General features: G+C 40.8%; 2 protein-coding genes across 5 annotated transcripts in view; one reads left to right on the top strand and one right to left on the bottom strand.

Annotated features, from left to right (window-relative positions):
- The first annotated feature begins 524 nt into the window (after positions 1–524).
- ZRSR2 (zinc finger CCCH-type, RNA binding motif and serine/arginine rich 2) lies at positions 525–20,462 on the top strand. The gene is made up of 11 exons (XM_030234935.2): positions 525–856; positions 2,653–2,732; positions 2,889–2,985; positions 3,288–3,396; positions 3,705–3,791; positions 6,005–6,043; positions 8,174–8,289; positions 11,261–11,474; positions 13,732–13,787; positions 13,965–14,074; positions 14,719–20,462. The coding sequence occupies exons 1-11, from the start codon at positions 540–542 to the stop codon at positions 15,204–15,206; spliced, it is 1,713 nt and encodes a 570-aa protein (XP_030090795.2). The 5' UTR covers positions 525–539; the 3' UTR covers positions 15,207–20,462.
- AP1S2 (adaptor related protein complex 1 subunit sigma 2) overlaps positions 19,792–27,073 on the bottom strand; it is a 30,989-nt gene continuing 23,707 nt past the window's right edge. For 2 of the 4 annotated variants that reach the window (XM_009089677.4, XM_018913566.3), the window contains one exon: positions 19,792–21,724. In XM_009089677.4, coding sequence (XP_009087925.1) covers positions 21,677–21,724 — 48 coding nt within the window. In that variant the 3' untranslated portion in view covers positions 19,792–21,676. The other 2 variants (XM_009089679.4, XM_018913568.3) reach the window with 1 other exon arrangement.

Consider the following 27,073-nt stretch of genomic DNA (forward strand, 5'->3'; position numbering starts at 1 on the left):
CGGAAAGCTCACCTTATGGCAGGCACTGAACAGCCCGCTCCCACACACAATTCCCAATGCAGCCAAGACAGCTCACACAGAGCACAGGCTGTGGGCAGGCAGTCACTGCCCGGTACTGCCATGTGCAGCAGCACCCCAGGCACGCTCAGACAGCACTGCACGGGCACCCACGTACCCAACAGGACTGAGGACATGGCACAGAGTCCGGAAAGGCTCAGGGAATTGGGCCTGTTCAGCCTTGAGGAGACAACCGAGAGGAGACCTCATCAACACATATTAATATTTAAAAGGAGGTGTCAGAGGTTGGGTCCATGTTCCCGGTGGTGCCGAACAATAGGACAAGAGGCAACGGGCAGAAACTGATGCACAGGGAATTCCACCTAAACATGAGCAAGAACTTCTTTACTGCGTGTGACCAAGCACTGGAACAGATTGCCCAGAGTGGGTGTACAGTCTCCCTCACTGGGGATATCCAGGAACCGTCCGGACATAGCCCTGCGCCCTGGGATGGCCCTGTTTGAGCAGGGAGATTGGAGCAGATGATCCACTGTGGTCCCTTCCAACGTGACCCACTCTGTGATTCCGTGACAACGGAACGTTCTCTGTATTCGCTCACTTGCGGTCCTTGGGAGAGTTCGGTAAATCCGGCTCCCCGGCGCCGCCTATTCCGTGCCCTCGGCCCCAAGAACCCCAGCACCGAACCCGCCGCCCTCAGTCCCAGGACTGAGGCCAACACCACGCGCGGCCGCCGGAACCGATTGCGCGCCCTTCCGCCGCGGGGTCACGTGACGTCCCGTCGGTCCCGCAAGATGGCGGCGCCCATGTTGGTGCCCGAACCTCCCCTGGGGAAGCCGAGGTGAGGCCACGGCCGGGCCGGGGCTGGGACCCCCCGGGGCAAGGGGAAGGGCCCGCGGGTCCCTGCGGAGAGTCATGTGCCCGTCCTGGCCGGGACCGCCCGAGCGGACGACGGCCGCGGCTGAGGCCGCCCCGTGGCCGGGCCCGGCAGTGGCGCAGCTCCGCGCGGCCGTGGCCCGGCGGGACGGGGGGAACTGGGCTCGGTGGTTCTCGGGACGGGAACGCGGCCGCGCTGGGGGCGGCGAGCGGGCTCGGAGGCGTCGGAGCCGCGGGCGGGGGCGATGCCGGTCCCGTCCCAGGCCTGATCCGGGGGTAGCGGGGCCGCCGTGCCGGCCCGCCCTCCCTGCGGCGGGGCGGGACAGCGTTGCGCGCCCGGGAGAGCGGCGGCCCTGGGAGATGTGAGGAACAGCGGAGGCCGCGGCGCGGGGAGGCAGCGGTATATGCGTGCCCGGGCTGAGCCCCGTCCAGCCCCGCCGCGGAGGCCGTGGGCCAGGGCAGCCATGCTCACAAGGGGATTTCCCGGCCGGGGTCTGCAGGTGTTTGCCCAGGCCTCGCTCCGGCGTCGTGCGGCTCGAGGGAGAGGCGAAGCCCAGCCCTGGAGCGGCTTGGGCGCCGCTGCTCCTTGCGCGTCAGCTGTGTGCCCACCTCTCCTGTGCTGGCCCGAGAGTAAGGGGAGTTCCTCCGTCCCTTCCTTCCTTCCTTGGGTTTCAAGAAAAAGAAGTTCCCAGGAACTGGGAAGGAGCTTCTCGCTTGTCAGCCCCAGGCACCTGCTGAGGGATGCGATCCATTTCAGGCAGGGACAGGAGGTGAGAAGCGGCCAGGCTGGCCGGGTCAGAGGCAGAGGGCCCAGGTGGCGACATTGGTCTGTGCGGGCAGGCGCTGCTGTCGGGACAGGCACCGTGGTGTCACCTTGGCGCGCACAGGTGTGCAGGTGCTGAGGATGTGAGCAATCCTGACCAAGATTGGAGATGTGGGTGAAATTCTGGCTGGCTGAGTTACACTTGTGGAATCTTTTAAAATTACACACTCCAAAAGGGGAAGGTAATAATCTCCCAGCATTTGGTGTGGCACAATGACAAGAGCAGAAGATGATCCCTCCTTCCTATTTCTCCATTATCACCTGGCTAGGAAGAGGAAAGATAGAATGAAACTTGACAGAAAAGAGTTTGATGTGAAAAGGCTTTTAGACATTAGAGGCATTTTAACCATAGTGAAGGCATGGTGCTGCTTGTAGGCAGCTGTTCAAAGCTGTCAGACAAGCAAGGAGGAGTCTGGCCAAGCTTCTGTAGCAGAAGAGCAGTGCTGAGCATTGTCTGTGGGGGCTGTGGACTGTGATTTGTTAGCTGTGCATTGAGACTGCTGCCTGTGGAAAACAACAAAGGAGAAAAGAAAGAACTTGAAATTTCATGTCCTGTAAAAGAAAGCATAGAATGTGCTGAAAGTTGTACCAAAATTGTAAGGTAGGAGATCCCCAAGTTTTTCTCCCTTATCTAGTGACTGAGTTTCAGGAGCTATAGGAAATTTCATGGAGTTGGTGATGATGTCAAGCACTGAAGAGCTCAAAAAAGATGAGACTCCATGTGAGGTATCTTCTTGCTGCTGCCCATGTGCAAGTCTGAACAGGAGAGCCACAGATTTACAGATTTCATTGTCACATCAGGTGCTGCTGTGGAGTTACTGTTTCATATAAATGCCGTTTGTGGAATTTTGTATTGCTGAAGGAAATTAAGTACATGTATGACAGTAAAAATTATTTCCTTGTCTGTTTTAACATAAGTAATGTTTTCTCATCCTCAGCCATCAAAAGTACAGAGCTATTTTGAAGAAGGAGAAGAGGAAAAAAAAGCGGCAGGCACTTGCCAAACTAAGGGACTCAGGTAACTGAAGTACTTGGTACTGTCAGTGGAACTAGAAGTGATTGGGTGATTGGATATTTTTTGGTTCTTTGTTTTTTTTTTAAGATATCATTTTGTGTATCTGTGTTGGCCGTAGCATGCAGTTATGTAGAGGTGTTGAATTGTGCTTTTTTTCAGAAGCTGCAGAAAAAGATGAATCTGTGTCTGAGGAGGAAGAGGAGGAAGTGGAAGAAGAGGAGGAAGAAGAGGAAGAAAAAAAACTTGAGGCAGAAAGGTGAGAAATCTAGAAATGGCATATATGCAATAAACACTTTTATAATCAATTCCATTTCAGTACATTGAAAAGTTCAAATATATTCTGTGAAACACAATCTTTATTGAATATGTCAGGCTACACAGTCCTTTCCTCTAAGGCCTGAATGATTCCTATGGAAATTTCTCTTTTAAATAAGATTAGGTAAGTTGCAGTTATTATTGTAGTAATAAATACAATATTGAATTGTATTTATGACAGTTGCATCAGTCATGGGTAGTCCTTAAGGTGGTGGTCTAAGTGGTGTCTGGTTTCTTTGGTAGACAAAAACTACATGAGCAGTGGTTGCTGAGAGAAGAAAAGGCCCAAGAAGAGTTCAAACTAAAGAAAGAAAAAGAAGAGGCTGCAAGAAAGCGTCAAGAGGAAGAAGAGGTATAAAGATGTAAAACCCTACAGTTGTGCTAGGCAACAAGGTAGCTTAGTGTAGTAACTTTGATTATTTTGTGATGGACCCATTTTTCTTGATGCTGGTGTGTTTGAAAGCATAGACTCTTCACTCTTGTATAGAAAAGCAGAATTGAAGAGAGAAGAAAACAACAGTTCTTAAAAGGGTGTTTTGTCAGATTTAGTTGCTTCTGACTAGATGAAAACTTAATGGTCAAGGAGTTGAATGCAACATAGTGCTTTTGATTTTGATTGTAAAGCACTGTTCCTTAATTTATTTTTTTTCTGTTATAAAGAGGAAGATCAAAGAAGAATGGGAAGAGCAGCAAAGAAAAGAGAGAGAAGTGGCACAGCAGAAGCAACAGGAGAAGAGAGAGAGAGAGGTGATTTTTGGTGGTGGGAAGATATACATGTTATATGTCCTGTGACATGATCAGATGCAACAGTTATGCATGTTGAAAAGAGATTTTTTTATAATTAGCAAATCCATTAGTTAACCCATTCTGTCTAACACTAAACCATTGTTAAGTGTTGAAGAGCATCCAGGGGGTCCATTTACTGAAGTGTACCTCTTGTTAACCCTTCTGGTTGTTCACAGTATGTAATTGTTTATATCAGGTAAACACAAAGGTACTGTGCCAGTGCAGGTTCTGATAAGTGCTCTTTCTGCATCATGTGTTAAACATAATCCTTCCTTAATGTCCCAGTTAAACTCAGTCAGTGCTGAAGAAAATGCCCAAAGAGGATATGGAATATGGAAGTACATTGCTGCTCTTCCTTAACACTGTTCTTAATCAAAAGATGTGTTACTGCTCTTCTTTACCCGACTCATCCAACAGGACGTATCTTTTTTCAGAGCTCCTTGGGTGGAATAAAAATGAGACTGAAGATACAAGTCATTGATGACATTTCTCTTAATGATACATTTGTCTTAAGTTTTACAAGTTCAGTGACCTGGATGTAAGATGTCATATGCAGTAATCCAGTGTGAGGACTGGCCTCTTATTGAAGAGTGACTGCAGCTTTCTAGGATCTGGTCACTTTAGATTCTCCACAGTCACAAAGTTTCCAGTCATTTCACTGGGAGCTGTGCCTGATAGCCACAGCAGGAGAGGAGCCATGAGCAGACAGTTGTGGCTGTCTGCACTGAATAGTTGGTTGTGCCACTGATTATGTAACACTTGAATGAGGGATGCCAAAAACAGCACTTACTGTATTTCCTGTCTTACTTCCTCTGGTGTTCAGGTGTCCATTTCTGTCTTTGCAGAGTAGGGGGAGAAAATTATGCTCGTGTCCTTTACTTAGGGTTGAGATGCAGTTTGGAGAGAGTTGAACCATGATAACAGCAGGATTTTATTCCTCCCTTCTATCCTTGTGTCTGGGTGTGTCCAAGCCTTCAGAGGAGTTACTGGTGTCCCTGAACTAGATGGAAGCCGCTTTCTTTTTTATTTGGTTGTTGGATTCTTTGCTTTGTGTTTTTCTGGGTTATTATTTATGGGGATAGTGAATTAAATTGTCTCATAGAGGGCAATGACAGGCACCCAGGGGGAAACTGATTACCCAGCTAAAAGCAGAGCCACCCATTTTAGCAGCAGAAAGTTGTTTTATTGGTTTTGCCTATGTCTTGAAACAGCAGTTTATTCAAGTTCTAACGGTGATACAATAAAAAAACTAATTTCCCTCCCTAAAATGAAGAAACAGATTTTCTGGTTTGATGGGTGGTGTTGGTTAGAGGCTTTTTTGGAGAGGGTGAAGGATAGTTTTGGCTTTGGTTGTTTCTTTGTTTGTGTGGTTCAGGGAGTTCTGTTTCATTTTCTTTATTAGGGTGGGTACTGTCTAACATCCTTCGTGATCAGTACCAGATGCTGTCTGGGTCCTCATCTTTAATTGCATTTTAAAATTTTTATTTGCTCTTTTTAAATTTAATTAATTCTCTTCAAGTCCTAGCATATTTTCTTGTACTGTTTATGTTAAAATATCTTTTTTCTAGGAACTTCATAGAGCAATTTATTAGAAGTAGTGTCCAGCCAGTTTTGGAGAGTGGTATTGTTATGCTCAGCCCATTTAGAAAAATGAAGAGAAAGAATATCCTCATTGCTTTCCTGTATTTGGAAGGCGAGTTATGGTTAACTTGCAATGTTTAAGTTTCTTACCAGTTGCATCTCTTGCTTTAACAGAGGCTCACTAAGCATTGCATTTTTCTGTGTGTTCCATAAAATGTGTAAGTTAAAATATTTCGTGCAACTAAACAATTATGGACTTACCTGTAACCAGGCTGTGTACTAGAGCAGGAGATAGATTTAAGCATCAATAGTTCACTGATAGTTTTAAAAGAGAAAATTAAACTTGTATGTTGTCTATCATTTAGTTTAGAAGATCATCTACATGAGGGTCTTGTCTGATGTATCCTTTAAGAGTTTTGTAGTACATAAATTGCTATAGAGCCAAAGTAAATCTCCTGTTTTTAAAGCAAACCCCATCACAATTTCATTATGCATAATCACTGAGCATTGTAAATTAGGTTCTTAACTAAAGAAACCAGATGTTTTGTGTGTCCTCAGGGTTTTCACTAGTCCTGTGTTTGCACCATTTATAGGCAGCTGTGCAGAGGATGCTGGATCAAGCTGAAAGCCAGGTATGCTCAGAGACTTTCTGAAAAAAGAACTGAAAAGTAATTTAATTTCCATCTAGTGTTTGCCTTCTAGCATGCTGTCCATCTGCTCTCCAGAACCTAATGGCCTGAATAAATTTAATATATAGTGGCTTGCATGAGCTGTAAACAATTATTTACTGGGTGGAACATAATTAAACATATTTCTGGCTGGTTGGTGGCAGTGCAGTTGTGCATGCTGATGACTGTTCAGGAGGTCTGAGTCAAAATGAACCTGGAAATACTGCTGTGTGCTGTTAAAAACCACTGTGCATGATGGTTTATTTGTGAATTGTAATTCTAAATAAATCTGTCAGTCCTGGGTGGCAGGATAAACTTGTCTTTTTAAACAGATGTCAGGCTCTAAATAAGAGGATTCAGTGGTAGAGGAGGGCAGAGATCCTTAAGGAAAAGAAAATAAGGTGGGGGAGGGAGAAGCTTGACTGCTTGGATGCCTGGAAGAGCATGGATCTCAAGCTGGCAGTGTGTACAAAATAAAACTGCAGTTTTTATGTGTCTTAGAGATTGCCTTAAAGAATAATTTGGAATTTTTATCCCACTCACATGGTTAAACTTGTAAAGATTCTTGCTCTGTTTAAACCACTGCATGAATCTGAAAAATAAGTTTTAACCTAGTTGTCTGTTGTTTATTGACTGCCATAGCTACACTGGAGTTACATTTGGTTCCAAATCATGTTTAAACAGTTCTTTAGGTAGGGAATCTGTTTCATAAGATGGGTAGGAAACTGCTCTGAACTGCTGCCTGCCAGAGCTCAAGATGCATTAGCAGTCATGTCTGCAAAGGAATATCAGAAATGTGGTATGTTAGAGACTGCATTAGAGTAGCAGTTCAGGGTTCATTTATTGCTGACATAACAGGCTGTTCTGGTGATAGAAAATTATGGCTGCAAGTCATGTGCAGAATTGGTAGCTGGGTCAAATGCTGCTTGTGAGTAAAAAGAATTTTCAGTTGATTCAAAATGAGAACTTAGGCCAGTCAGCTTTACAGGTTGTTTGGTTAGAATGAAAATTTCTTTTAAAATATGTGTCTTGGTTGTAGTCATTCTAGGCTTGCAACTTGGTGAGGCCATTTTGAATTAGAGAATTTTTAATGACCCAAGATGATCAGTATGGACACTTTTACTTCCAGTGCTAACTATAAATTTAATTTTTTTAAATTCTGTCCTTTGGCAGGTTACTTTTATTTTAGCCTTTTCTAGATGCACATAACAGTGATAATGATGACCTTGCTGAGCTTTGGGCTGTTGCAGAGAAAAATAAGTAAATAGTCTCAGCTTTCTCTCTGCCAGGTTGTGGTGGTTTTGGCTGGGGTAGAGTTAATTTTTTTCTTGGTGGCTAGTATGGGGCTTTGTTTTGGATTTACACTTAAAATAAGGTTGAAAATGTGGAGATGTTTTTGTTATTGCTGAGCAGGGCCTACACAGACCCAAGGCCTTTTCTTCCAAGGTCTTTTCTGCTTCTCATACTGCCACACTGGTGAAGAGGCAGAGGGTGCATGGTTGGTTGGGAGGAGACACAGCCAGGACAGGTGACCCCAGCTGACCAAAGGGATATTCCAGACCATCTGACACCATGCTCAGTGTATAAAGTGGGGGGAAGAAGAAGGAAGGGGGGACATTTGGAGTGATGGTGTTTGTCTTCTCTTGTCTTCATCACTGTTGTATGTGATGAGAACTTGCTTTCCTGGAGATGGCTGAACACCTTCCTGCCCCTGGGAAGCAATGAATTAATTCCTGGGTTTGCTTTGCTTTTTTGCCTGGCTTTTGCTTTCCCTCTGAAACTGTCTTTATTTCAATGCATGAGTTTTATATCTGTTACCCTTCCATTCTCTCCCTGATCTCACCTGGTGGGGCTGCGAGCAAGTGGTTCTCTGGGGCTTGGCTGCTGACTGGGGTTAAACCATGACACAGATGTATAAAGTGAGACCCAAGGCACAAGGCAGCTTTGAAAAACAGTGCTTTCAATAGGTTCAGCTTGCCTTGTAGAAACATAGTGCTTATAACTGCATGTGAATTCAGTTGTTAAGTTTTATTTTTGACACTCCATTTCTTTACTGTTTTCTAACTTTTGTCTATTTTATTATTTCTTCCACAGCTGGAGAATGGTGTGAGTTGGCATAACCCAGAGCCCCCAGAGAATCTGGGAACAGAGAAGGATAGAGCAAATTGCCCATTTTATATTAAAACAGGTTCCTGCCGATTTGGAGACAGGTAATCCATTGAATATTTACCAGGATAGAAGTGTGTTAGGGAGATAAAACAGAGGCAACTTAATTAGGTCATAAGCAAACTGAGGAAAAATTGCTGCATAAAATATTTTTCTGTATTTGGATGTGGATTGAGAGCAGAGCATTGCCTAGCTGGAATTGAGCTATTTATTGTTATGGCATATTACTAATGGTGCATTCTGGTTACATTGTTTTTTCTTAGCTTAGACTCATGCACAGATATATTCTGATAGAATGTATATGGTCTGGTATTAGTACAGGTCTGATATGCCAGATGCTAGTTTTTTATATTTTCTAATTTGCATATGTTCAGATCCCAGATGGACTAAAGAAAGTAAGTTAAGGTAAATCTGCACACTTGGGAAAGTTGTTAGGTAGCTTCCAGAGTTCTCACTATTTAAATGTGTGAGGCATTCAGTTGTGATTCTGGTACACTGACAGGCTGCTCCTGTCTCAGGAGGGTAGTGTAGTAAAAGGGAAGAACAGAGAAGCTCATCAGGATGATGAGAGATGAGTAACACCTCTGTAGAAGTGGCTGACAAATCCAGACTCTGCTTTCAAAGAGGGGGATGGAAGAGGTCTGTGGTAGATGAGCAGTAAACTCAAGAGTAGGATGGGAATGGTGATTTGCAATTTAGTCAGGTATCTCAGAATGTTTACCAGCTTTGACAAAGGAAAGACTTTCTCATATGAAACAAATGGCAAACTTGTTCCCAGAGGAAACCAGAAGTATAAATGATTTTATGGAGTATGTGTTCATTGGCAACCAGGAACAATGATGACCCAAATGCAGCTTCTGGTTTGAAAATCCCTGATTTTTTTTTGTGCTAAGAAGAAACAACAGCTTAGCAGGGAAGGACTCTGATATTTATTACATGAATCTCAGCAAAAACTTACAAGGTTATTTTACTAACTTCTATCACTGAAACATGTGCAGTCTAGCTATTGTAGTTTTCTTTATCCTGGGAGTAATTTGTTCCAGTGTGATGTATATTGCAGATAATTATAAGATAATTCAACTATATGGAAGCTTCAAGTTCACATCTTTTTTTTTCCTATTCTGAAATATGTGTTGAATTCCATAATAAAAATTTCACCAGCTATATCACTGCAGACAGCATTTTTTTTCAAATGTCTGGGCCTTTGTAGACTTTGCAGTATTTTTGTTGTAGTGATCTTTAATGGAGATAACTTCCATGGATTATTTATGGATTCCATAAAACTCAGTTTGGCTATGAACTTTGCATTTGAACTATGAATGACCCTTGGAAAATAAGTACTGAGAAACACCATGTTCTGCCCTTCCTCTTTCACCCCTGTTGATCTCAGCTGCCTCCCTTTCATCTTCCTTCTTTTTCTTCACATACCTGCCTTCCTTCGTAATCTGGTAATTTTAACGTCTGGTGCTGTCTCTAAGTTGAAGGACTGGTAGAGCTAGGGTAGGACTGGAAGGATGGGTTGAAAGGAGTGGTAAAAAACTAAGAGCCAGTGTTATCAACAAATAACTATTGGATCTTGACAAAGCTCACTATTTGCTGAATAAGCTGAAACTGGCTGAGTTTGCTACTACCAATTTCCCCAATAATTCAAACCCTAACATTCTGCAGTAATATTGGATTCTTGGGTGATTCATTTTCCTTGGGGTTCCTTTTGTTCTGTCATGTGAATATATCATTTTGTGTACAGACAATAGCATAATAATATTTTCTGTTCTATTATTGAAATTGAACAGCAAAAGGAGGCTGCTTCTGAAATGTAAAAAAACAATAATCATCAAATCAGTTGTTTCCTGGTTTAGTTTTGGGTTTGGAGATTGCATTTTTTTGTTGTTCTTTGGTTTTTGAAGTCCAAGGGGCCAACCAGAAGGTGAGAGTCCATTTCTGATTGACTGGATACAGAAGAACTTCCTAGCTGAAGTCTGGGTTGTAATTGTCCATTTTGAGACCTGACCTCCCTGCAGTTCTGTGCAGCCCAGTGGCATGAAGAGACTAGACTAGTCTGGATGTTTTTCTGGTCATGTCATGAAAAGGAGAAAAGTGTTGGGAGAGTGCATGACCCAGTTGCTTGGGGATATATTGAATGGGAGTCATAAAGGACAGTGAAATAAACATGGAGAACATCTGTGTTCTTACTGAATCTAAAGGTGTCTAGGGGAGAACTGTAGTTCAGCATGTTAGCGAGGTAGCCTGAATATGACGGATGGTGAGGAAGATCTAATACTTTTATGGCTGCCAAGAAGCTGCATATTAAGATATGACTGATTTAGAAGAATCTTTGAATCTTTTTGTTTGGTTGGTTGGTTTGTTGGTTTTTGTAAGTTTTTTTGGGGGGGGGCAATTTTGAGATTTTTTGTTGTGTTTGTTTGTGGTTTTTTGTTGATGGTTATTTTTCATTTGTTTGTTTTCATTTGGTTTTTTTTTTTTTTTTGCTAGAAGTGGAAAAATACCAGTTTTATACTCATCCAGGTGCAGGTCTAAATGTGCTGATGTGCTGTTCTTCCCACATTCTCACCTTCCACTCCCATATGATGAAAACAACTTCAGTAAAAGTTGTTCAGTTTGCAAAAAGAAGAGCAGGGACTTACTTTAAAATCTCCTTATAGAAAGACTCCTGACAGTCTTTTAAGCCCTTCAGAAAATGGGAACACAATAACCCTTGTAGCCTAAAAGAAATTACTTCAGCTCTCATTGTGACATTGGTATCTATAACTTTTGTAGTTCTGCTTTCTTATGCAAGAATGTGTTTGTTAATGGCATTAAGGAAGCCTTAAGATTATGTACAAACTCACTCCAAAATACTTGGTTTTGTAGTTGAAATATCTTGATCTTCCACTAATGAAGTTTCTTTTATAGTAACTGTAACTGAAAATTACACATGTTTGAAGCCTCAAGAAGGGTATCTTCTGCTGAAAGTGCCAATTTTTCCACTTTTCTTTCTTCACTACACCTGTCCAGGTGTTCTCGCAAGCACAACTACCCCACATCGAGCAAGACGCTGCTCGTGCGAGGTATGTTCATCACGTTTGGCATGGAGCAGTGCCGGAGGGATGACTATGACACAGATGCCAGTCTGGAGTACAGTGATGAGGAGACCTACCAGCAGTTCCTGGAGTTCTATGAGGATGTGCTCCCCGAATTTCAGAATGTGGGGAAGGTGGTTCAGTTCAAGGTATGCATCTAAGTGCAGCTTATGAGCCTTACAAGGAATTCTGTCCAGCATGCCCCAGCTAAATCCTCTGGGCACTAGGGAACTATGCTGTGTCCTTACAACAAACTGTGCATCTCTCATGGCACATGTAAACTTGTCACTACTCTTACAGAGCACCATCTTACTCTAGGTGAATCTTCCCTCCCAATCCTCTGAAGTGTTACAAAAGCTTGGGCTTCTCTATTGCACATTATTCACATTATTCAACAGTCCACCTATCTCATATTCCTTTCTTTTCTTATCCTGTGCAAAGTCCCAGAGGGTCCATTAAGACTGTTGGACAGTATAAATACATCTGAGCTACTGTATTTGGGCCTAAGGAATTAAATACTGGGGGTATGAAATGCATTTGGAGTGTACACCCAAACAATGTCATTTTAGGACTGGCTGAATAAAATAAAACCAGATTACAATGAACTGAAAAGATAGCAGATATTTCAGTAGGAAGAATTGTAGAAAGGTAAGTTACATAAATGGTTTTGAGATTTGTCATCCATCCTTAGTTTATGCATTTGGTTTGCTCAGTGTTTTGTACTGATTTTTTCCCATTTATATTGTTGTTTCTTATGGGGATAAAGAGGGATCTGTAAATGGAGACCTCAGAGATGAATGATGTGTGCTAACAGTCCCATATTGCCCCAGAAATATGCAGCTTGGATGGTGCCATCTCCTTGGATCTGAATCTATTGCAGCATCCCTTTCTGCTTGCCATTCCTGAGTGTTTTCCTGCAGTCACCAGGAGGCATATAGTGCCTTTTCTTCTTTTGTGTTCATCTACTTACAGCAGCCTCAGGACTGAGATGGCATTAGCATTTCAAGCTAGAGGAAAGTAGAAGGAGTGGGTTTTCAGTAGTTGTATAATGAGCTTTATAGGTAAGAAACCTTCACTTGTTTGGAGGAATGCAGCATCCCCTCCATATTTTGACTCATGGAATAATAGCCTGTTGTCCTCTACTAGAAAACAGGATGCAGATTCCCTGTGGAGCATGGCTTGAAAACCCTTATCAGCAAAGTCAGGTCCTTGGCTTTGTACTGTGGTTCTGTGCAGGTGTGCTAAGCTGCACCTGCTTGGGTCCCTGTGACTATTAGTGTGCCATTCCTTGGCTGCTGAGGCGATTGTGCAACAGCAAAATGATTCTCATGCACATTTTCACTACATTAGAGATGTTTCAGAAAAACATGTTGGCTGCAGGGATCTTAACTGTGAGTGAGCTGAGCCTCTGTGACCATTTAGAATCAGATTATACACACCCCTCTGTCAGCTTACTTACTTTTCCAGTGTAGCCCAAGGTTTTATTCTGGCTGTTTTTTTGGGTAGCTGCTCCAGAATCTGGAAGATCCTGATAAAACACTAACTTAGAACACTAGGGTTCTTTTCCTACCCAAAAATGTCTATGGCAAAATCATTCTCACTTGTTCTTGTATTGACACTGTTTATCTCAAATAGTTTGACTCTTTATCCTGTAATACTTAATTATACAAGTGCTTGTTATTGTGGCTGAAGCTCTTTGCTGATCCAGCACACAAAGAGGTATTCCCTGAGGGTCAGTCAGGGTTCAGGGATGAAAGGAGCCGCTAACTTAGTTTGCTCCAGATATTGGAAGAGGCCTGCGGGCAACAGAGGCTGGAATCACAGTTTGTCCTGTAGAACTGGGTTCCACCTGCCTGGACCTGCCTGTTGGAATCTTTTGTAACTAGGAGCAAGCTTTTTCAAAGTTAATTTTTGAGAGCTTTAGATCTACTTTGAATGCTTAATTATTACAAAAAAGGTTTTTCAGAACTGTACAGTGGAAGATGGTGTCATCAGCTTTTTAAAGCCATTTTAAAGGGATGCTGTGAAGAGGCATTGCTCTAGAGTCTCTTACAGTAATGAATCCCTCATTTCCATGTGAGAATACTAATAATTGTTGTCAGAGCAGGATTTGGCTGTTGCACAGTAGGGTTGGCCCAGACAAGTGCAAGACAATGGAGTACAAGCTTTCTTGTGGACTAAGTGAAGCCAAGGTCCCAGAGGTAATCAAAGCATAATTTAACCATAAGCCAGAAAGGCTTTTTTGGGGTTTTTTGGGGGGGTTAACATTTAAGTGTTTTGAAAAACATCATCTCTAATTTTATATGGATGAACTGTCTTAAATGAGAATTGCCCATCTCAAAATATGTGAGCTGCTGTACAGCATAAACCTTCCACTGCCCTAACCTTAAGTTTCCATCCCCTCAGGTCAGCTGCAACTATGAGCCTCACCTGCGAGGAAACGTGTACGTCCAGTACCAGTCGTAAGTACTCACAGTCTTACCAAGGGTTAGAGCTAAACTCCAGAGCTGAGTAATGAATAAGTGTTTGTATCATCCATGCAGTTCATTCTCAAACTGTAGTGGGAATCCAGAATTGGTAAGGGGTATCTGAAATGATTGCGTGATGGTCGTGCCATCTGTTGTTTTTATTTTTTAAAGGGAGAAGGACTGTCAGGCAGCTCTGGCTCTGTTCAGTGGACGATGGTATGCAGGCAGACAGCTTCATTGTGAATTCTGTCCTGTGACGAGGTGGAAAACTGCCATATGTGGTGAGTCTTGGAAAAGAGAATATGTGTTACTGAAAGAATACTCTCTCATGGAAGTGAAAAAGAGGGATTAGGCTGTAGCTTTCAGATCTGCCTAATGTTGTATTCATTTCTGTTTGGAAGACAAATGTGCTAACTTGCTTGTGTAGATCCAGGAAAGAAAGGGAGTATTACACCATGTCATGTAAGTGTCTGAATTGTTCTAGTGGATTTACCGTGGTCTAGGAAAAAAGGATTGGATTCTGTCTTTGGAATTAATAATCTTAAGGTGAAACTCCAGGAAGTACTAATTTATCTCTTGAGAAACAACAGCAGTTTCTGAACCATCAACAGTTCTAAGAAGTAAATATAACTAACGTGTGACTTAATTACCTTCTTACATTAAGGTAAATAAAACTTAATGAAATTAAAAGTTAAGTTTGTTCTAAGCTAAAACCAAATCTTCATAGCTGTTAAAAAGCTAATTCCAAGAAAAGTACACAATGAAAATTAATCTTGTGTGAATTAAATTGATAGGTGGTCAGATGCATGTTCTTCTGTTTGGAGAAGCAAAATTCAGTTTATTAAATTTCTTCCAGTTGGTACATAATGAAGAAAGAGATTTAACAGGTCTAGTTCGTAAAAAAGCAAACCCTAATCTGTTGCAGGTTTATTTGAAAGGCAGAAGTGTCCAAGAGGGAAACACTGCAACTTTCTTCACGTATTCAAAAATCCAAACAACGAGTTTTGGGAGGCCAATAGAGACATACGTATTTCTCCTGAACGGACTCATCAGTTGTCTAAGAACTCTGAGAGGAGAAACCGATCGAGCCATCGTGACGACTATTACAGCCGCTCCAGGAGAAGGGGCAGCCCGAGCCCAGACCATTCCTACCGCAGAAACGGAGAATCAGAGAGGAAAAAGAGTCGCCGCAAAAACAAGAGGCGGCGCCGCTCGGGGAGGTCGAGGAGCCGAGAGAGGAGGAGGTCTCACAGCAGGGGCAGGAAGAGGAGAGGCCGCAGCCGCAGTCGCAGCAGGAGTCACAGTCGGACACGCAGCAGGAGCAGGAGCAGGAGCTCCTCTCGATCCAGGAGCAGGGGTAAAAAGAGATCAAGCAGCAGAGGAAAAAATAGTGAAACTCCCAAAACAAAGTGAGAATTCCTTTCAGAAATCACTAATTGATAAAAATAGAGCTGACAAAGAAATCTTCCCAATAGGGTACCAGATATATATGAATTTCAAATAAAGTGTTATTGCACATTAAAATGTTTCTTCCTAATAAAGGAACGTAGTTTACTGTGTGCGAAGCTTGAAAAAATTTAAAATTTTCAGTCCTATAGAAGGTGTGAATGTCAAGTACTCTAGCTACTCTGTCCCTCTGAACAGCTGCAACACCTGGATGCACACTGAGTACAAATAGAGAAGTGAAGCCTCTTTGGTATATGCTTATTTCTGTTACGTGTATGTTAAGTGTTTACTGTTCCTGTAAGGAGTTAGTACAGAACAGCCAGTGTGCAGTAAATTCACACCCCAGCACACTGCAGATCCAGGTCTGTGTAGATGATTGCCATTTGTATTTTTCATCTGTTTTATTGGAAATTGCTTTTTAGACAAAGAAAATATAATCGTTTTATGAGTTGGAGAAAAGGGATCTCAAAGGCATCAGTGTTTGATTGTACAGTACTTGCCCAGTAGGAGCTTTTTGGTCATGAGTGTTGGATTTTTCTCAGCCCTGACTGAGCTGCTGAGCTGATCACTTGTAGGGATTGCAGTAGACTAAAACCAAGCAGAAAGTACACAGAGAAACAATCAGTTTATTCAGTACCTTAATCCCCAAGTAAGACTGGAGACCATGCAACTGTAATCCCTGAGTGAGGTTAGAACTACTTTGCATACTTCTTGGTTGCACACCATTTGTAGGTGAAACGGACCTGCCTAAATTGTGCTGGAGAGGTGGAAAGTGTCCATCAGGGAACCAAAGATGTGATTGTGAAGGCTCAGTCAAGATAGCTGCACAGTGGCTGAAGAAACTGAAGGGTTTATACATGAAAGACTATTTCATGGTTTTGGGAGAGGAGGACTTGACTTAGAGCCTTTTTAGGTTTATTTTACAAATAGTTTTAGGCACCCTACTGCCTTTCTTTCCTACAGCCAAGGTGAAGAGTAGGGTACGTAAAAATGAAATTATTGGGACAAAACCTCCTTGAAATGACAGCTATATTAGCGAAATACCTGCAGTTAGATAAATCCTTACCAATATTTCTTACATTTATTTAAAAGATTTGTGCTGTTAGATGTACTGTATTTCACATGGTTTATCTTCAGGTTTTAACTTGGGCACCTCAGTGTCCTCAGGCACTTAAAGAGAGCTTGTAGCACCAAAGGTGCAGGTGCTTTAACGGTCTGTAGCGATACCTCCCTGTCTTTAGCCTCTCCAAAGAACTGGGCTCCTGCCTTCAGAGAACCAATCAGACCCCAAGAGTTAGAAGCCTAAAGCAGGCATGAAGTGCTCCCAAATAGGAATTCATTACAACTCCCAGCAATGTAACATGAACTCCTTTAGAAAATCTAGGTTATCTGAACTTCCGCACGAGAATGTTTTTCCCCAGGATAGTTAAGATCAAGTGAACATTGCTTCTGGATATGATATATATATATTTTTGCTTTTCTAAATGCATAGTGCACCTAGCATGCTGATTATATATTTTTCCTTCTTTCTTCATGTGTAACTGGTCCAATATGGAGTAATACAACAAAAGTGATGTTCAGTTCAAACCCAACTTTCATGATATATTGTCATAACTGTAGGCAGAGCTGTAGCTTAGTTAATTTTATTAAATGTTTTAGTTATTAACAGATGTAGGAATTGTAATTAATTAGCATAACTTTTGAAATAACTTTTTTAAAAGGCATATTTCAAAGGATAGACAGCACGAAGTTTTTAATTCCATTTGAGAAATTTGTTACTGCCAGTTTCTTATAATGTTCCTTTTTCTCACACCTTAGACAAATTTTCCCTGAGGTTTCTATTTTTTTATAGATGCTCAGTTGTCTCACTGGGTCACTTGCACTGCATGTGACAAACTGGCTCAGTTGGCCACCAGCAGGCTGGTTCCATCCTCCATTCCCTGGGCTGCCCTGCTTCCCACAGCTCTCTGTGGGAGAGCTGGCTTGTGCCCATGCAGATGCTGTGCACCGTGCGTCACACAGATGTCATGGAGCATCAGCCCAGCAAAATCAGCTGCCCAGCTCAAGGAAATGTGGAGTGGGTGGTGGGAACCTGTGACCAGTCAGGTGAAATAAGCAAACCAGGCCTCCATGGGATTAGAAATTAAGTGCCCACTAATAACCATGTGAGAATTCCACAGGTGATTAGGCTCCTTGTCCCCACAGTTTTGCAACAGGATTTGGAAATTAAGTGGCTGTATTTAAAAAAAAAAAAAACTTGCTCAGAAATGCATGGAAAAATTTAAACATACTTTATTTCTGCTATTACAATGGCTGAAGCTTCAGCTTGTTTTTCTTGAGGTCTGGACCCAAATGTGCTGGCTGTACCTGTACAGTGTACGACTGGTAGCTGTGATTGCCCTGCACTTTCACACACTGTCTATTACACAGAATTTGAGTGCTGTAGATCTGACATTTAGCTTGCATTTGCTAGCACGAAACCTGGGATTCCACCAGTTTTCTAACTTTGGAGTTCGTATTTTTCAGTATTGTTTCTCTGCTTCATAATCTTAAGTAGTGTTATATGCATGGTTTTGTGTTTCCTTATTATTTGAGTGAGCGGTTTTATTCTGGAGAGACAAACAGACTAGAAGATTTCAATGTTAAGCTTAATTATTTTCTTTCCCAAAGGGAAAAAACCCCAGAAGAACATGGAAAGGATTTAAATTTGTAAGGAACAGCCTATTCCCATTGTGTGTTATTCCCCAGAAAAGGACCTTATAAAGTGAATTAATGTGGGCCAAGTTTTGTTTTGTCTTCAATGACTATTTTAAAGTAGCAGTATTTCAAAATACTTTCAGTTGTGAATTATGCAGGGATCACAGAGGTGCTTTGGAGTAATTCTGGCATTTACACAGAGGTTCAGGGTGGCAGTGCCAGGGCCTGCCAGACACCCTACTTCAGTCAGGATGGGGAGCAGGTTCTGCCGCTGCCCTTTGGTGGAGGTGGAACAGCCCAGCCAGGCAGCAGTGCTGCCTTGTTCAGCAGCACAAGGGGAACCCCTGTAGGCATGGGCACTGTTGCTGCCCAGCAGAATTAAGGCATCAGGGAACTGGGCTTGCCCCCTCGCAGCAGAATGCCTTCCCTCCAACTGTAGCTGGTGGCCACTTCTGTGGGATTTCATTCCCTGTCTGCCTATCCAGAGTAACAAACCCCCATCAGGGCTTGAGGAGGGGTGGCATGTGTCTGTGTGTTGAATGCTAGGCATTTCTTGTGTACACCCAACAAGGCCTTCCCTCTCTGGACCCAGCCCTTGTGTATAGGGCACATTGTCCAAAATGCATCCCAAGTGACTCCTCTCCCACTTTTATGCCCTGTGATGGCAGCATGGCTGTTTTGCATCCAGTTTTGCATTAGCACGTTCAGTGTATTGGAAACTGCCCTCCAGTTTACCAGTGACATTCCTGTGCGCTAAATAACTTGGTTTTTTTCTAAAGACATGCAAGAGCCTGCTAAAAGATGCTATTGCTTCCTGTCCTGGATCAGCACTTCCTACAAAACATGAATGTTGAAAGTTTATGATAGTTAATAACCTAAAAGCTTAATTTACTTTCTTACATCATCCAAAGAGTGCAGCTCATTTTGCTTTCACTGTAAGCTTGTAATTAAAATGAACCCCATTTATTCCACATATACTCTTGCTCAGCACTGATGTATCAGGTGAATTGAGTATCTCTATGGCTGAAAACCAAAACTGATGTGGCATGGACAGGTAACACTTTGTCGAGCTGTGGGACAGACTGCAAAACAAGCTGGACAACTGCAACCTGGTATGTGGGGACTTGACAGAGGCAGCCACAGGGTGACCATCACTGTGGCCTTACCCCCAAAGGAACAGCAGATGTTCAGGAAGGCCTCTTTGAGTTAAAGACTTAAGTCAGTGAAGCTGAAGACACTCAAGACAACAATCAGCTTGCCTGAACAATCCAGAAATTCCTACTTATTCTTTAGCTCTCCCCAACCCTTCCACACAAGACAGCAAATTCAAAAACTGGAATTTCATTTCAAATTAATTTCAGAAATGCCCAAAGATGTTAATTTTTCCCCATGCTTTTGCTGGTAACATCAAGCAGTCCAGTTATTTTTAAAAGGTGGAGAACAGATTCATCTGACGTATTTTTGGTTCAGACCAGGATTGTAAACACTGCATTGACTTGTTCAGAATTCTATGAAAAGAACTGAATATTCAGTCTCTATTATCCAGAAATCTCTCTCAACATGTGGTTTAATTTTCAAATGAAGTGGTACTACCCCATCAATTTAACATCCACTTAAATAAATTTCATGTTTAATGTGGCAAGCTTTCAAAAAACTTGCTAATTTATTGCTTTCTCTACAATTTAAATGGATGTAAATAACTAAACTTGGACACAGTATCCTCAACATTTTTTTAATGAAGTGCTCAAGAACAGGTTAAGCACTGTAATAAAATTTCCCTTTTTTTAAAGCCAGCATTGAGTGGCCTCTTCTTTTCTCTGTGAATACAGGCACTAATTACATAGAAACACAGCAATGGTGTAAAAATGGACATTTATTACAACTAAACCAATGTGACAGACAGAAGTCAAACAGTTTGTCACAATCACAACGAAGCTTAATCCAGCCAAGCACATACAAGTGACAGTGTAAACTTTAAAAACATGTTTAATACATATAAAATTGCTTCTGGTTTGACTTAAATCCATTTTACCACTACAATCTCACCCACAGGGTTCTTTTGCTACCCCTCTACCCTCATCTACCCCTGCCCACTGTGCACTGGGGAAATGCCCTGGGACAAAAACAGTCTCTGGTCATCTGGAATCTGTGTGTAAATACTGAAATGGGCATCCACAGACAAGTTCTAATGGCTTGAGTTCACAGGCACCACGCTGGTACTGCCCCAGGAATGGCACACACATCCTGGGCCTGGCTGGCTGCTCTGTTGGCTCAAGTACTGGTGCTGGGGTCTGGATCAGGGGCCTTAGAAGTGGCAGCACTGCATCTTTCCTTTGGCTGGTACTACTGAACCCACTCTCCAGCTGGCACTGCCGGAGCTGAGCTTTGTGAAAGCATGGCACCACTCAAGTGAACAAGCCAAAAACTCCTAGGGGAAGGTGTCTGAGTGGAGAGGAAGGGGACAGGCAACAGAACTTGGCTACTCCCAGGTGTAGACTCCCATTGTCTCCCTCAAAATCACACAGGGATCACATTTCTGCTAGTGAAACAGGCTCAGTCCGTAATTACTGAGAGTCTGCTCAAGTGTCTAAATATTACTGGATATCAGTTCACATGATTTGTAGTGAATATACTATACAAATCTAATGTTTAAGAGCTCTCACTGCAAATCAGTTGGTTCAACTACATCACGCAGGAGTATTGTAAGGGATGTATCACATGTTTAATATGTTGATCAAGAAAATCAGTTAAATGACTTTGACACTTAGTGTGTCCTAAAGGTACCTATACACCCAATAAAGCAAAACTACAAAACACCAAAAAATACAAATTAATTGGTAGACTTCGAGAGAAAATAATAATAAAAGGTCCCTTCTGTAAAGCTTCTTCTTTCCCATCTTTGAAAGTATTCAGTTTTCATTCTGCATCTCTCTATTCAGTTAGAAAGCTGACCTCCTTTTCTTGTGTTCATGGTCAAAGCAAGCTAATATCAGCCCTAAAACCGGTTTCCTTATTCAGCCTGGGCTGGTTTTCCCTCTCTGCTACATGCATTCCCTTTCGAGTATAGTAACTTGCACAGTTTTGCTCAATGTAGCTACACTAAAATACACCTTCATGTCTAGTGAGTTGATCAGTTTTCTTAAAAAAGCAGTTATCACCTTAACAGTTTTTTACCAGTTTGATATGCAGATCCTGGCAGGATTCTTTGGTATAATGACAAATTCAGTAGTAAACAGATATTTCCAATCATTATGCAACAACTGAAATAAGCAGAATAATCACAAGTGGTGACTAAAATGTAGATGAACAAATTCTTTGGTTGCATAAACACAATTTCTACACCGTAAAATTTCATATTTGGAGTTGTCCATGTAGTTCCTTTTCATTTAGGTAGGCTATGCTTATGTCATAATAATACATTTATTTCCTGAAGTCAAGTTAGCTTATAAAAAACAGTAGGCTTATCCAAGTCAAATGCAATTTTCCTATAAATGCAGTGAAGAGAAATGCTGAGTCAATTTAAATCTAATTCCCTTTCATTTATAAATTTTGAACTTAGGTTTCTTGTTCCCTTTTCAAAAAAAAGTATTTTTGTATTTTTCTTGTAGGCCTGAATGAAGCAGCTTAGCAAAACAGTAATACTGACAAACAGCATCTTACACCATTAGCTAAACATTACAATGAAGGCAGTGAACATTTACAGTATGAAACACTGAGATGGCATCAGCTGAAGAGAAGATTTATGTCAATCCAATTTCTTCAAGAACACTACGTGGGGTCTCTGCTTCCTACGGAGGGAAAATTTGAGACAGTAGTAAATGAACACTGTTTCTACTGAGCAGCGCTGTACATGAATTAGTATGGAAGATGCTGAATTGAAAAAGCAAGCTGAAAAGACATGAAAACATGGAAGCACTGCAGTTTGCAAACATGGTATTAGCTGCACTTTTCACAGAGCTATTAATTAGATTGCCATGGTGCACAAGAATAGCTGGTAGATTTTATTGTCCTTAAGCATAATAAAAATAATACAATTTAGATCTACCAGCAGGGAACAAATCACAAGTGAGTAACAGAGATAGGAACTGGGGAGGGATGGGGAAGGAGCTTGCAATGGAATCAGTGAATCTTGTGGTGAATTGTTTCAAAGGTCTTAAAAATCTCTTTGGGAATAACAAGTAAGTGGATGAATGAAACTACAGATGCAACTCAGATACAGTATCCCTTAAGATCTTTATAAGAGTTTTGGTTTGTTTGGTTTTTTATACAGTGATCCCATGTTTTTAATTAATAAAAGCAGGTCACGGTACCTGGTATGCCTGGTGTCAAATCGATCCCTTTCAAAGAGGGTGGAGTTTTTAGGACAGGAATTTTATTATTCCACACAAGGCAGAAAGTTTTAAGTTAATTCCAACCTTAGAAAGCTTTCCTTAGATTCAGACAAAGATGTTTAATACCAAATTCCAAAAAAAATGATCATCAGTTTTGTATTCATTACTTCCATAGCCTCTGAAAAAAAATGGTTTAAACTAGAAACATTAGGCTAAGCTTTTTTTAGTAACTATTAACAATGCCATGATAAATAAAAGGGGATACTGTGTCTGTATCAAAACAAAAGCTTTAACAGCAAGACTATGAATAAACTTACTTTAGCATCCTAAAACAAGACATGTCATGCAGCAGAAAAAAAAGGCATAGAACAGTTAAGGCAGCCAACAAATTATTTTTCAACTGCTTTGCAAATATTTATTAGAAAAATAATGTCAGTAAAACACAAAATTAAACACCTCAAACCTTGCAAATAACATCAGAATATTATCTCTATCAGCCTTGACTATGTGGCACAAAATTATCAAGTTTACTATGACTATTCAGCTCATGTATAAGGTGATTCAGCAGTGAAGCAACAAGCTATGATACTTGAAGTCAACTTCATTCAAACATCAGTCAGAGCTTGGAACAGGCATAATAAGATGGCTTCTAAAATCCAGCACAAAATAAAAAATTGCAATAAAAAATTGCAATAAAAAGGCAAGTTAAAATTGAAAACAAGACACTTGGTGTATTAAAGATGTAGTGCTGGCTTGGTTTTTTCCCCTCACTGATGCAATATTTAAATTTTCTTAAACCTGCAGTGACCTGAAAGCCAGACAGGATGGCAGGATTAAAGATTTACTCATGTATTTTACCAAATGCCCAAAAGGAGGCACTGACTAAAGAAATGGCTATGTAGCATTTCTAATATAACTTTTCAAATTATATTTCCAGATTACTTTGTTGCATTCATTTTAGAAGACACACACCTCCCCTATCCACGAAGGTAAGGCATTTTACTCTAGAAATCCTATACAGTTAGCTAACTATGACACCAGAACTCAACAGCATTCTACAAGAATACAACTTCTCAAGCATTTCAGAGTCTTCAAAATATTTGAAATAAAATAATTTTTTAATCTTAAATTGATTAGACAGCAGTGGGCACTTAAGAATTACTCTGGAGTGCAACAGGATATTTCCTGAAAACAAAGTTCTTTATAGCTGTAAAGAAATAGAGAGCAGTGCTGCCACTGGTTTTAGAGTAGATTAGTATTGCTGTTTTCACTGACATTTCGAAGTCTGACATGATTTTCAGCAGGCATATACTTAAACACTACATTTCTTCAAGTAAATCAAGGTCTTTGGCTAACCATTAAAAGCAACCTATTTCAAGGACATTAGCTACTTGTCCACAGATACATCACCAACAGAACTCAGACTCAGAACTCAGTAATTGTTTTTATTACTAAAGCAGTAATCTTGAGACAGATGTGCCTTCCTCATCAACAATATATCTCAAGGAACACCTAAAGGCTAACGTCTTTTGCTAGAAAAATGACTTCATTAATTATTACTTTTAAGAAGCAAATAGAATGAATTATGTTTTGTTCACATGATTTGTTTTACTAAGTGTCAAACATTTTATCCAATTCTTAGGTAAAACATTCTGCAGTGTTATATACTACCTGCAGCTCAGAATCACCCAAGGCAAACAACAAATTTGAAATATCAGAACACAGATGAAGAAAAAAGTCATTCACATGAGACAAAAGTGCATGCAATACTTTATTTCAAACATGCCAGAAAAGCTAATTCATTACCTAGTCATTTAGAAGCAAGCAGCTGTATACAGATAACAAGAAAAACAGCATCTCATTACAGCTCAATGCACAGCATTTTAAGCCAACAGGCATGAAATAATGCAGGCTAAAGCAGCATTAACCAGACATCCAAACACATTGTTAATGGCTTACAGAAAAAAGGCAAACTTGGAAATGGAAAACCACTCCTATGATCTTGTTTTCTAAGATTTCAGAATGCTGCAAATCCAATCCAAATCTTTTGTCTAATCCCCTAAATCCCATTTTTTGTCAGTTTAACACATTTGGAAGGTAGTGCATTACCACATATAGTACAGGGAACTAGCTTGTTTGGGGTTCATTTTAGTAACTGCTTCCTTGACAATTCATGGAAACAATTTTCAGAATCAGCACTGGTTTTCAGTTACAAACAGGATGCATTACATGCTCTCTCACTCTGCCCACTTTTCAACTGAATGCACTTATATTCACCCTCGTGGCAGTTCTCCCATACACAAGGCAGCCTGCATTTAAAACTGGAAATGCCAATTTAAGAAGGCATATTGCAAGCATACTGTTAATGGACTTGGATCTTTCCAACCCTAATCATTAATGGTTGGACTCAATAGGCTAAGAGGTCTTTTCCAACCTTAATGTTTCTGTGATTCCATTATTCGTCAAGCAAAGGTATTGTTCTCCCTTTCAGTGGCAGTAACTTAAATTACTCACATGAGCCTTCTTCACATTTAAATACAAATGTTTTAATTTCAGATTTACTCATCATTCTCTTTGACCTACTCAATTCTGCCCCTCTCCTTTTTGTAAGGTGAGGCACACTATTGTGCCAGTCCTCAGAAAGGGATAGTGTTATTTGCACCTTTAAGTAAGATGCATGGTCTACATAGAATTTCATTCAGCATCATTTAATACTTCTGTGTATACACATTTCACATGATACTTCTCCTTCACTACTTTCTCTGTAAGTCTTAACTTCACCTGCAGGCTTAATTTTAGAATTTGTTTAAATACCACCACAACCTATTTAAAAGATAAATGTGGGTTGAGGAATGCTACAATATAGGTATTGCAGTATATAGATGTTTAGCTCAGAAAATGCTACAGAACTCTTAAGCATAAGACTTCAAGCTTACACACAATAAAAAAGTTAAACCATATGGCAACAAGCACAAGTTTTGTTGAAATGAGACATGTGAAGAGACAACACTGTAAAACAGAGGGGGAAGAGGAAAGTACAACAGCAGAGAATGGTTGTGGCATTCTATTAGATTCAGGATGACTGGATTCAGCAAGCTGATGATAATGTTCTGTCATGAGTAAGTCACAGGTCTATCTCCTCTGAAATTCTGCATGCATGATGAATGAAGCCATTTAGTACACTGGTACATTAAAGTATTCATGACGTGGCTACAAAAGAAATGTACATATTCTTATACATAACAGAAAGGTGGACAGATATGCAAGAAAACAAAAATATTACCTTGCTATTTTATCTCTGACATTAAATTTGATATGGAAATACAATATTGTATTTTTGACTACTCTAGACATCCAGGGGGTGAGGGTAGTGGCCAGAATCACTGTTTTACCCCCTCCCCATACTTGCATGCTGTGTCCAACAACAGACAGAAAAACTTTGTATCATAAATACTTTATTACATAAGCTCAGCATTTCTTCTTAGCCGAAAAATTTGAAGCGTCAGAGATGGGCCACCCTATCTATTACTTGTGTCTCCATCAGGCATTGACTGTTGGCTTCTGTCAGAGACAGACACTGAGCTAAGTGGCATCTGACATCACCCCCCACATCTGCTCTAATAGAACACAGGTTTAGAAGTACCAGCCCTCCAGAACATGGCTGTGGGCACACCATGCCAGGGTAGTCCAGCTGTGACATTACTGGTGACAAAAATTCCTTTTTTGAAAGAGAGTCTGTTTAGAAAAATGGAGGCCTCTGATACACCTCTCAAGCAGGCAAAGTTTTCTTTGCTTTTGGATTGTGCTGCTGAACTCAATACACTCTTGTACGATTGGCATGAACATTAGTATTCAATTTGCTGAAAGATGAGCTAGAAAGAAAGCAACACTCAATAATGGAGTAACAGTAATTGAGGGGCATCAGCCCCATATATGCCAAATTAACTTTTTCTGGGATGAAAACACACAAAACTCAACTCTCTGCATGTCAGTTTCCATCTTTGATCCTGTAACAATTACAATCTTCAATCTATTTTAGTATCCCACTTCCCAGAATGACAGAAGTTTTAAAACAGAACTCAGAAAGCTCCCATGGACTTTTAAAACTGTCTCCTCTGGGCCATCGCAGTTTATTTGCATGTCCAAGCTTGCATGTTTTTAAATTCTATTCTCAAATGACAAAAAAACTATAACAAAAATATTCCAGAAGCTGTACAGTTTTTTATACTGTTTTTCAGCATTAGTAATCTGAAGATCATGTCACAGTAGTTTAAATTATCCTGACCAAGCCAACTACAAATCCAGTAGTTCACAAAATAATAGCACCTATATAACTCTGTGACAGTTACAAGTAAGTTATATGATTTTTAGATTGAAAAGAATTTGTTATATAATAAAGAATTACAAATGTAAATTTCAACACTTAACACCTCTCGCATGGCCTAAGTAGAAAGCATCAGTCTACATTAAAAACAAAATCCTTAGACATATTCCTAACTGCAAAAGGCACTGCATGGTAATAGTGTATGTTATTAGGGAGCAGAGTTTTGACTAAAAAGAATAAATTACTAACCTTAGAATTCCCATAAATATTCCCAGAAAGGTCCCTAGGCAAAACTTCTGCTTTACTTACACTGGTGACTGTTCATGCAGACAAACGAAGAACAGTCATACTGTAACAATCTAAAATGCCCAATTTTTATCTGGGTTATATAAGCATACATAGGATTCTCCTCTTCCTTGAAAAAAACTCTTGTGTTCCAGTGTATACCACTGGAATGTGGAGCCATCAAAGTCTGTGTTTTC

This window comes from Serinus canaria, chromosome 1, assembly GCF_022539315.1.
Source record: "Serinus canaria isolate serCan28SL12 chromosome 1, serCan2020, whole genome shotgun sequence".
In the NCBI taxonomy this organism is placed as follows: Eukaryota; Metazoa; Chordata; class Aves; order Passeriformes; family Fringillidae; genus Serinus; species Serinus canaria.